At 38.0% G+C, this 11,579-nt stretch overlaps 2 protein-coding genes across 3 annotated transcripts; one reads left to right on the top strand and one right to left on the bottom strand.

Moving 5' to 3' along the window:
* Positions 1–305: 305 nt before the first annotated feature.
* Positions 306–6,827, bottom strand: fam114a2 (family with sequence similarity 114 member A2). 2 transcript variants are annotated; one of them, XM_008428456.2, is made up of 14 exons: positions 6,620–6,827; positions 5,541–5,792; positions 5,000–5,099; positions 4,083–4,184; positions 3,892–3,995; positions 3,675–3,809; positions 3,439–3,603; positions 2,813–2,936; positions 2,637–2,722; positions 2,133–2,219; positions 1,860–1,984; positions 1,704–1,776; positions 1,507–1,560; positions 306–768 (listed from the first exon to the last, which is right to left on the bottom strand). In XM_008428456.2, the coding sequence occupies exons 2-14, from the start codon at positions 5,775–5,777 to the stop codon at positions 667–669; spliced, it is 1,494 nt and encodes a 497-aa protein (XP_008426678.1). In that variant the 5' UTR covers positions 5,778–5,792; positions 6,620–6,827; the 3' UTR covers positions 306–666. The 2 variants fall into 2 exon arrangements, with proteins under 2 accessions (XP_008426678.1, XP_008426677.1); XM_008428455.2 differs by having other exon boundaries at positions 6,579–6,827.
* A 798-nt stretch (positions 6,828–7,625) lies between these two features.
* Positions 7,626–10,750, top strand: LOC103476251 (microfibril associated protein 3). Its single transcript, XM_008428457.1, has 3 exons — positions 7,626–7,781; positions 8,519–8,801; positions 9,313–10,750. Exons 2-3 carry the CDS (start codon positions 8,564–8,566, stop codon positions 10,005–10,007), a joined length of 933 nt encoding a protein of 310 aa, XP_008426679.1. The 5' UTR covers positions 7,626–7,781; positions 8,519–8,563; the 3' UTR covers positions 10,008–10,750.
* Positions 10,751–11,579: the final 829 nt, after the last annotated feature.

The raw sequence follows: 11,579 nt of genomic DNA on the forward strand, positions 1-11,579 counted from the left end.
CCCTTTTAAACTGCAAAGCCTAGATCAAATGTTTTGGAAATTCATCTTCTTCATGTATTTACGTTAATGATTTCTACTGGACTGTACTTTAAACCGATAATGCCATTATGTTGTTTTATATTGTTTTCTGACATAACAGTCTCATTTCCTATTAGGAGCAAATATCTAAGTTGAAAGAAAATCATTGAAAATTTGAATCTGTCAGGGGTTTGAATAATTTTGGGCTTTAATGTATGTTGGGATTATCTCTCACTTCATTTATTCCATATTGACAATATATCTGTTCAGTAAAGGAAAAGAATCAATTGTCATTCCATTTACCTTTTTATTTAGATGAGACTGAAGCAGGATAACACTTCTGATCTATTTCCACGTGATATTTTTGAAAATAAAGAGATCTTTGAGACCGTTTTGATCCATTAGCTGTTAAAGTAGAAAGCACAAGGATGTTGCCGCTTCACGTTTATATTTTCTTTTCGTTTTCTCAGATCAGAGTTGGCAGATACAAATATTCCGGGTCAGGACCTCAGTAAGTCAATTTACTGTACAGAACATGTAAAACAACAAAAAAATAACACTGTGCGACAGAGAGCTGTTTATAAAAGTGTTGAGGCTTTGTGTCCGTCTTCTGATGCTGTCAGTTACAGAAGCAGCAGAGGTCAGAAGTCACTGCTCCGCCCGTCCAGATCTCCTCTGGATGTGGGAAATCTCCAGAATCGGCATGAGGAGCTGGAAGGCATCCTGGATATAAGATGCACTGTTGGAAGCCTGAGTAAGAGGAAAATTTATTTAATTTTGTAAATGTCATAGAGTTAAAAAAAATTTTAACATGAAATGTAGTGCACAAAATTATAAATGGAATGATGGACCAAGAACACAATCCTGCTGGACTGCAAAACAAAGCAATTTACAAGATGGCAGCAGTTCTTTCCCACCTTCCATCTCTTATTTAAATAACTCAAAAGTGTGGACCGACTCACACCTTTCCAGTAAAAGACCACCGTCTCATGCTTTGTGGTGCTAATCCCTATGGAATCTTTCAAGTCAACCTTTTTGCCACACAAACACAAATGCTGCTCTTAAAAAACATTTACATGTGTAAAATGCCTCTTTAGGACACCGGTCACATAATAAGGTGTAATTATGTGACCCTTCTCTTTAAACTGTATCACTAAACTGCACACCGTGACTGTGTTTATTCATATTTTCAAATTTATTGATATTTATTGATATTCTTATAAAAATAAAAACAATGGAGAAAGATAGTAAAAATAACAATGCTGACAATACAGACAGTTTTAGTTGTTTTTTTTAACACATCATTAATTGTAATTTATCATCACAATAAATCCAAATTTTATCACAAGAAATTTATCACAATACATGATACAATAAATGCCTAACCTTAGATGCAAGTTGCTTTAATTCGATTTCTGTTCTTGATTCAATTAAACATTATTGGTTAAAGCTTATTGTAAAGTTATAAAACATAAAATGAGCACAAACCTCGAGAAAGACTCCTGTAATCAGCGGGTTCAGGACATCTCCCTTCTCTTTAAACTGTAAAAAACACAGCTATCAGAACTCTGACTATTACCTAAAAACTTTTTTATTTATTCAGACTAAAAATATTAACTGCTGCGGCTCTGAGTGAAAAATTAAAATGAAACATGAATACTTTGACAAAGCATCAGTTCACTTACCCCTGCTGTGGTCAGGCAGGAGGTGAACTTCTTGGAAAGCAGAGAGATTTCTTTACACAGGACGACAGTTAGTCTGAAAACAGACAGATTTAATGCAATTGGCTTCCCTCACCATGTCTGTGCGTGTGGAAACTAGAAAACGTAACGTGGCATTACTGTGACAAGACGTTGGCGTCTGTGCTGCCTTTGGAGAACAGGATCATCTCGGCCAGTTTGTGGAAAAGCTCAATGGAGCGAGCAGTCAGCTCTGCGAGACTCCGGATGGCCGTAGCATGTACATCCTAAAGAATTTTCCAAAATCTGTTTATACTTTCTAGGAATTACAAATTTCAAGCGCACCATACTCTAAAACTATAGTTCTGTTTTCCTCTTTACAACTTTAGTGAAGTCACTCAACTTTGTGACTTCACAAACTGACGATGGACTCACCTCTGCAGAGTGCGTCCTCTCAGTCACTTCGCCGTCTTCCTGTGGTCTGCTCATGTCGCTGATCGTGCTGCGGGCGTTCTGACAGGCCTGTTAGATTACAAATAGAATGTCGTTACCACTAACATTTAAAGGACAATCATTGGACATCAGAAATGGAGCAACTGACAGACTGGAATCCTCTAATCTGACAGCTGAGTTGAAAAGTTATTCCATTCCAAATGTAATGGTAGCATGATGTATTTACATTTGTTACATTTGGATTGCTTTCATTAAATTAGACTAAATATTACCCTTTATGACTGTGGCTGTTAGCAGTTTGGACACTAATTGTTTGGATGTCGACCACATCTTGACAGCTCTTGATATTTAACAATGCACATTAATCCTCCAGCACATTTAGATCTGTCATAGCATAATTATTCTAAGTAGCTAGTTACTTCAGAACCCTGAATCTAACGCCATAAAATCCAGAAGGAATCGGTCACAGACATAATAAAGTCATACCTTAATGAGTTTGTCAGCTGTGGCAGAAACACTGAGACCATCAACGGCTGACGTTAAATCCTTCTCAAACTCTGTGCCATCTTCGTCTGGGATCAGATGAACAAACCCAGTTTCATCCTGGTGACTTTCATGCTGGTGCAGACATGCTAACCCCCCCCAAAAAAACTAAGTCTTACCTTTCTTGTCGTCAACCTCCTCATCATCAAACTCCACCATGGAGAAAGATTCCTTGATTTGGTCCAGCTCCTCTCTGAGCTGGATCAGCTCGTCTCCAGACAGAGTGGTCAGCACAGACTTCACCTAAGTGAAACACACAGAACTAAGAATAAAACCCGAGGGCACCTTGGTCCTACCCTTCGTAATTTGATGAGCAGAAACATTAGCTTCTCTGAGGTCGTTGCCAGTGTTGGACACTCTTCTGCTCATAACAAATATCATTTTTGGTGTAAGCACCTAAACATTTTTGATAACTTTGAAAACGTCTAGCTTCCCTTAAATTACATTTCCAGAGAAATTCTAAAGCGCTAAATTTACTTGGTTGTTTTGTAAACTTTCAGTTGAGTAAAGTTCAACATCTGAGTTGAAGTTTTGATAATCAACTAAAGAATTCTTAAAACTGAGATCCAGTAAGAGGAGTGCGTAATGTGCATCTGCCACAGGATGATTTCCTTTTAAAACTTTTAGTAATAATACAATTTCAAGACTTGATCAAATTGGACATAAAAGTAAAATCTCTTGCATAATATGTTTAATTTCTATACAACCTTTTTTTTTTTATAAAAAGAAATTAGGGAAGCTGTACCTTAGATTCGCTCTCTCTGGACAGGATCTCCAGGGCTTCAAGGTGCGACAAACCCTGGAATTCATCAAAGAGCATCCCGTAGTGCGCCACCACCTTCTTCTCTGTGTCTGATGACTCTTTCTCTGCTGTCTGCAGCTCCTCTCGCTCTTTCGCCTCCCGCAAAACCTGACAAAGAAGCAGAAGAAGAAATAAATAGGATTTTACTTCCCCTATCAACTCATTTAGACTTTACCCACCTGAGACAGAGAGGCATTCCTGTTCATCAGTCCTTTGGTCTTCTTAAAGCCAGGATCTCCTTCAGCTATCACATCCATCGTCTTCTTCCCAATGAACTCCAGAGCGTCCAGACCTCCCGTGATCACAGTCTTCCCCTATGGAGATGTTTACTTTATTTGAGATCCTTTTGCTGGATAAAAAGTGACCAGCAACATATGCAGTAAAACATCTTCTCACTGTGGTCTGAACAACGCTGGTCAGAGACGAGAACATTCCCATCGCACTTCCTACTGGTGAGGATCCATCAGTTGCAGATTTTTCTGTCTCGCTGCTGCCTTCGCCTGCAGGAGAAGAATCCAAAATTTGATGGTAAACGTAAAATGTTTTGATTTATTCCATCTTCTCTTCAACTGATAAATACATCTCACCCTGCTGTTTTTCCTCTTCCTCCACCTTAGCTGACAGTTCAGTTGGACTGGGAATTCCTAGAGATGTTTCTGCCTTTTCGATGACTTGAGTGAGCCCCTGGCCTGGACAAGCAGAAAATAACAAGTGATGAAGAGTAAACACAAACAGGGTGTGGACTGTGGACATAGGAACGGACATGGTAAGGAATGGAGTTGCTGTCTCCATTCCTAACCATAGAAAAAAATAAACTAGAACCTTTCTCATTGCAAACATTTCATATATTTGGTCATATCTAAAAATTATCTGGCTCTTACTTGGTCATCAAATTTGGCAACTATACCACAGATGAGAGACAATATACATATATATATTTTAAGTAAAGACATACTAAGTTGTTCTCCTTTTTACTATTCATAGGCTTTTTTTTTTATATTTCTGCTATTTTTAGTCAAAGTCTTAAAAAGTCGCTTTTGTCTCATAAGTTTGACAAAACAATTATCAAAAACTTTCTAGGCTTATACCTAGAAAATATATAGTTAGTTTTAACATGCATTCTCCCCTTTCCTTTTATTGCTAATTAGCTCAGGGTTAGGAAAATTGGGGGCTCGTCCGGGATCACAGATTGAAGACTAAACCAAACTAACAGAACTTAACGAAGTTGGCAAGTTTTTCCAGACTTCTTTTCCTCTTCGTAGCCTCACTTTCAATTTCTCTTTTTAAGGAGGGTACAGCGGCTTACCTAAAATTGCAGGACATCATGTTGACAAGAAAGCATTTTATAAAATTATTTCTAGTAAACAGTTATCACAGACATTTTCTTCAGTAACTGTTGCAATTTGCAAAACTGTAAATTTTGAAAGAGAGCAGCCAAAGAAAAACAACAGCAAAAAATCCAGACTGGTCTTAAAAGAGACAGCTTGGTGTTCTGGAGACTCACCCACAGTGGCGACAGTAGCTGTTGCTGTGGACAGGATGGATTTACCCCAGCTACCCCAGTATCCCCATCCACCTTGAGAGACAGTTGATTCACTTGGCGTCTGTGAGAGAAAACGGAGGAAAATAAAATATGAAACACGAAGACTTCAAATTGATGCAACAATAAATAATTATTTGGCAATTCAAATAACCACAAAATTTTACAATTAGTTTAGTCCTATTATGTGGTTAAAACTTGAACTTAGCTTCTGTGAAACATTTTGACTTTATTAAACCTCTTAAAAGATGCAATAGATTTATTGGATGCAACTATGTGGTATGCCATTACATGCATTCAAACTTGGCTTGCCAATAACATATTTGGCCACCTATTATATTAGCCCAATTCACAGCTAATATAATAGGCTATTTAATAAAAAAGAAGAAATCAGTACTATGTTTAATCACCATTAATAATAATTCTACAATGAAACAATTGGAGACTTATTTTATTTGTGACTAAATAAAATAGTCACAAATATGGTGGCATGATTAAGAGCTACCTTTGCCGGCTGCTGTTCCTCCTCTGCTTTTGGTGTTGGCTCGGTTTCCTCTGCAGGTTTGGTCTCTGGTCTCCTCCTGGCTTTCCTCGTTGGGGCTACATCAGTAGAGCTGTCTGGTGTAGACGCTGAGGAGCTGCCTGGTGTTTCAGCTGGAGAGGGGTCTTGGATCCCAGGCGCTCCCCCTGTCCCATCGCCTTCTGGATGACGTCCTTCGCTGTCTGACATCTTCTCAGACATCTCAGCACAACATGTCTGCAGAAAATAACAGACAGCATTAAGTATGAAGGATTTTTTTTAATGTGCCCTTTAGGGCTATGAACATTATTCAGTCAGTCTAAAAACAAAACTAAAGACGCCTTTGACTGAAGGTTGTTGCTGTATGACAGTCTCATGACAGTTATGACATGCTAACAGCTCAATTTCTGAGCAGCAGAGATGACACAATGACTTGCTGGGAATGGGAAGGACTGTTAGTCTGAATAATTTGCGTTTGCCCTCTTTAAATCTTTTTTCCTGGTCTTATGGTTAGACAGCCATAAGGCACAGACAAAGACGTTGGAGATGGAACAGATTGTTTGAACTTTAAACTTCCTCCTTCTCTTTCAGCTCTTTGGTCCTGATCTACAGGTATTATTAGAGCTTTCGAGATGCTACTTAGTTGCTTCCAGTTGTATAAACCATACTTTGTTGCCACAGTTACGCGTCGTGCACATGTATCTTTCATTTATATGATCCAGCTGTGTAGGACCAGAGACCAGACTAAAAGTTGCCGGACACCAGCATTTTTTGATATTCTTGCTTTAGGATATTATGGACTTGAACTTCTGGTTTCCCCACAGACTCTTACAATTAGCACTGGGTGTTAATGTGTTTCAAATCTGTTATTGCTTTTGATGTTTTAAAAGATTTATAACGTAGAAGGTTTCTGCTAAAACAGTCAATTGAACTAAACATTAACGTTGTCCTCAGCCAATTTAACAAGAGTCATGAAACCAACCAGAAATAAGACAAATCAGAGAGTTTTTACAACAAACGAACCTTTTCTGATCTCAGTCTTGATGCTAGCAGTTAACGTTTACCTCCAATCTGCTTGTTGTTTCCTTCCCAGAAATAATTAGAAGAATTTTCCGTTTTAATTAGAGCTTGTAATTCCTAATCCAGGCCTTAAATTTATGTTAATTTTCCAGATTACAGAAATAATTCAAGTTTCTTGTTGTTGTCCAGAAAGATTAGCCACGTCACATTTTGTTTTCAAAGGTTAGGTCTGTCAGCTGCTGCAGGAGGAGGGACTTCCGTCTGATGTCTTCATAATAAAAGCAGGCCTGAAAAACGAACAATCAAATATGTATAAATTGACGCGACAGATCTATAAACGCAGTTTTTCCTCATGATTTTGCTATATTATTTCTTCACCTTTGTTTCAGACAAATTTAGTCCATATTATTAACGAAAAGAAAATAGATAATGTTAATAGAAGCATATGTGGCCTTTGTGCCATCATGTGTTACAACCATCAAGGCATTTGGGTTTGGTGGTGTTAGGTGTGGACAGGTGTGTCAATACAGAGCTGCCCTACACTTTGTGGCAAACCCATACTGGTGGAATAACATCATTAACCTGCATGAACAGCACAGGGAGAATTTCATCTTCACGGACAACAAAGCTCCAGCTCATTGAGGTTAGATCATTTTATTGCAGTATTGCTCATCACTGCTTTATTTTGAAAGATGTTCTGTTACGTTGTGTTGTGTCCTGTTTGGAAAACTTGATGTATAAAAGGAAACGGAAGTAAAATGTTGAATATTTCGAAGTAAAATCATGAAAACGAGTTTGTCGGGGGAAAACCTGTTTATCTGCTTTTTTCCTCTTTTCTCTATAGTAAATAATCTATCAAGTTATTAATTGTAAAATAAAAATACAAAAATCCAACAATGTGCTATTAATAAACTCCAATCAAATATTTTCACTTAACCAAATAATATATCACAATGTGCATTTTTTAAACAGTAAAAATTTTATTTTATTTATTTATTTTCTATCTTTTGTTCCGTTCTAAAGGGTTTCACAGGTAATTATTAGGCCACGCCCACTTAAGCACCTGTTCCAGGAAGTTGTTGGAGCGTACAGTATGTGCTCGATTTCAGCACTGGAAGGGATATATCTATGATTTAAGTTTCTGTCTTTTGGTCTTAAACAAGCTTAAATCTGTTGAAGACTCCGGGTGTTGTGACTTAGCAGCAGGTGAGTTGGCATACATGGCATAATCACTGTTTGAAATCCCTTCATAGTCTGAGTCGAATCAGTGCTAATCTAATCTGAGGAATAGTGACCTTTTTTTCCCCGCAGGGTGTCTGTTTCATGAACTGTAAAAAACAAGATTTATTCATATATAATTTTTAAATATGTCTTTAAAAAGATTTTACATAGTTTTGTGAGTTTAAACCTCTTTTAATTTTCTGACATATTGCCATCTGTCATCAACAAACTTTTCTGAGGTATTCAATGTGCTAATATTTTCATAAAGGGTCAGTTTAATATCCTTTAGTTACAAGTAATTAGTGTAAATGTAATAGAAAACCAATATCTTCCTAGAGACAATATAATAATTAATGTCATTATACTTGAATTAGAAACATTGCTCAAAATGTAAATATCTTTTAATAAATATATATAGTACAACATTCAAGTTAGATTAAATAAAATATGAATGTTAAAAATCGCCGTATTCATCAGAATATTATGTACTGTAATGTATTTAATGAAGAGGATAAGAAAAAAAGGAATCAGGTACATCTCAGTCATCCTGTAAAGACTAAAACTGTGCATATTTGGTTTTAGTTTAAATTCAACATAATGCTATGATACCTAGAGATTGTAATGTTAAAATTTTATGAACAAAAAAAGATACTGAAAAATGAGAAATGGGTCAGTAGCCGTGTGCTGTTGTGTCACAGCCACCAACTCTACCTGTTTTGCAGGATTTTCTGGTCTAGATGTGATGTCAGCCTGAAACTTCACTCAACATGTTATCTAAGAAGCACTGCCTGTCACACGCGCTCCTCCTGCTGATTGGTTGCTGGAGAGCAAATGGTTCTCACAATGACTCGGAAGCAGGGTCCTTCACAGAGCTGGCCCCAGTCGCCTCTAGCAGGTACATCTTGGCAAAGGAAGGGTCCAGCATGCTAATCGAGTGCAACGCGACTGATGTTCAAGAGGACGTCCGGTGGTACAACTCTAAAGGACTTCTTCTTGGAGAAGAAGGTAACAGGATTTTATTATGAGCAGTTTTTATTTGATAATTTACCCTTTAAATTGTCAAGAACCGTCTAAGTAACAGTTCATGGCTACTCATTTCCCTCTCATAATATCATGGCACAATGTAAAGACTCATTTCTTTTAGCCACTCCAAAATGAGAAAGACAAAGGAGCAAAAAGGGAAGATTTGTTCATTTATTCATGTGGAGCACAACAATGGGATTCACTTGTAGATTTGGTTTCCAAATTCCCCCACATCTCAATCCAAATGATAATCTTTGGGTTCAGATGTACAAAAAAAAAGTCATCTATGGAGGCCCCACCTTGCAACTAACAGAACTTACAGATCACTGGTGCCAGGTACCAAAGCTCTCCAGACGAAGTTTGAATATTCATGTGGAAATACAGCTCCTAAATTCCATTAATAATGGTCTTAAAAAGTCTTAAATTTGAGATGGCAAATTGTGCAAAAACTCTGTACAGATTGCAGGTGCTTAATTGTCTTTTCTAATTTTAGGCGGGAAGTGGCAGATCCAGGAGAAGGGTGCCCTAAACATCAGTGTGGTGTCCTTTGAGGACCGCGGCCGCTACACCTGCGTAGTCTCAACAGGCATCGGCCTCACCAGAAACTATACGGTCATTCTGCGTGTGGCGTACACCAACAGTGGCCTGGGGCTGTACTTTGTCATTGTGTGCTTGGTGGCTTTCGCCATCACGATGATCCTCAACGTGGCACGCTTGTGCATGGTCAGCAGCCACCTCAAAGAGACAGAGAAGACCATCAACGAGTTCTTCCGCACTGAGGGCACCGAGAAGCTGCAGAAGGCATTTGACATTGCCAAAAGCATTCCCATAGTCACCTCGGCAAAGACGGTGGAGTTCGCCAAGGTCACGCAGTTTAAGACCATGGAGTTCGCCCGTCACATCGAGGAGTTGGCACGCAGTATTCCTCTTCCGCCGCTCATTCTGAACTGCAGATCGTTTTCAGAGGAGAACATGAACCCAGAGAATGATCCTGGAAAGATGCCTGCATCAGCATCCAGGAACAGGCAGGCTTTAGGCCCGCCGTGCCCTGACCAAATCGAAGAGGAAAATGTCTGTGAGGCAATGCTGTCGAGTGGAAGACAAAGGAATGATTGGATCGGTGAAAACTTCAATGTGTCTCTGCATAAAGCAAAGGTTGACATTGAGGATGATGAGAGCAGTGCATGAACTGAGTGGGAATTCCAGCAAAGAACATTTTTACAGCCAGATAAGTTAGGTTTTTGTCTTTATCTTGAATGTAGCAATTTACGGTTTATTTTAACCTCTTTCTTCCTCCTGCAGCTCAAGTTCTCAAACATAAGCAAAAATTAACTTTAGGCTTTTTCCTTTGCTTTCAGATATTCTTTAACTCACCATCAGATTTCCAATTTTTGTTTTATGTTTCTGCAATTTTAGATCATGTCACTCATTCAAGGTTCCTTTATTTCTTTGTTTTCTTCTTTGTTCCCTTTGACAGGCAGGTCGGCCTTCACTGAGGAAATATTGCCTGGTAAAATCATTATCTCTCCACTTCCATTGTTGTCACATCACTCATAGGTAATTGGTTTTGAAGAACTTGACTGATATCACACATGTATGTTTACACAGGTCTTTGTTTGCCTGAAAAACATTTAATTGCAGAGCTTGAAATGAGGATTTTAAATAAAGTGGCAAACGTTTAAATGTAAAAGGAAGATACACAGTAGTATGGGATATTTACCATGGAAAATGTCATATTTGATCTGCAAATTAAATTCTGATTATATGAGAAGACTTTAATTTTCTAACGAGGTTTTTTTGTATGCACATGGTGATGTGTGAAAGGCAAATTAATTACTCATTTGAATGCTATCCCTGCATGTTTATCTCAACAGAAGTCAAAAACAAAGATTTGTAAAATGTATAAAAGTGATCATGTTGATCAAACTCAGTCCTGTCGCTTCTTCTTTGCGTCTCTGAAGGATATAAAAATTAAGCAAAGCAATGTGATCAATCTGTGAACTGGGATTGAGCTAAAAAGGTTTGAGTCGTTCTGAAACTGGTTTGCTTTTTCCTTTTTCTGCTTCACGTTGATGGAGAAGAGCTGGGTGTGAAAGAAGCTGAAATCAGTCTAATTTAACAATAACAATCTTTAATGTCATTACAGAACCATGCAGTAAGTTACATGGATTTTAACGAAATAGGTTAAAATAGTACTACAAGGTATTTAATGCCCTTATGGCTATCGGGTATAAACTGTTCTTCAGTCTGTTTGTCTTTGCTTTAATGCTCCTGTATCTGTAGCCAGATGGCAGCAGTTGGAACAAATACACTTTTACAGACTGATTACTGTAAAAGTGAGGCAGATATACTTAAAACTCCTATTTATTCTGTGTTAGCTGTGGTTACATGGAAGGAAAACCATGCAGCTGTTATCAATTTGAATCATAACGGCTTCCAAGGGTCTGGTAAGTAAATGAAAGAAGAGTTTGATTCATAATTAAAAACTTCAAGCTTAGAAGTTATCTGCTACAAACAAAGGCTTTAGAATGTCCAATACATAATGTGGCAAAGTAACAAAGATGTCCTGCAAAAGAAGATGCTTTCCAAAATCTAGCAAAGGCTTATTGATGACCTTGTGAATTTTCTTGCATTTTAGAGCAGCGTGCCACCAGGATGAAGTGAAAGTGACTCAAAGATTAAAACTTTACTGGACCTTAGAAAACTCTTCCGATCTTAACCCCGCTGATAAGCTGATCAGTTCTCCGAGGGAGGTGCAAA

Source organism: Poecilia reticulata, linkage group LG14 (assembly GCF_000633615.1).
Source record: "Poecilia reticulata strain Guanapo linkage group LG14, Guppy_female_1.0+MT, whole genome shotgun sequence".
Taxonomy (NCBI): domain Eukaryota; kingdom Metazoa; phylum Chordata; class Actinopteri; order Cyprinodontiformes; family Poeciliidae; genus Poecilia; species Poecilia reticulata.

Excerpts from the sequence above, each read along its gene's own strand:
- fam114a2 (XM_008428456.2), bottom strand. The coding sequence starts at position 5,777 with ATGTCTGAGAAGATGTCAGACAGCGAAGGACGTCATCCAGAAGGCGAT. Across the intron at positions 4,185-4,999 it reads AGCTACTGTCGCCACTGTGG|GCCAGGGGCTCACTCAAGTC; the intron begins GTGAGTCTCCAG and ends CTGCTTGTCCAG. Across the intron at positions 3,810-3,891 it reads CCAGCGTTGTTCAGACCACA|GGGAAGACTGTGATCACGGG; the intron begins GTGAGAAGATGT and ends ACATCTCCATAG.
- LOC103476251 (XM_008428457.1), top strand. The coding sequence starts at position 8,564 with ATGTTATCTAAGAAGCACTGCCTGTCACACGCGCTCCTCCTGCTGATT. Across the intron at positions 8,802-9,312 it reads ACTTCTTCTTGGAGAAGAAG|GCGGGAAGTGGCAGATCCAG; the intron begins GTAACAGGATTT and ends TTCTAATTTTAG.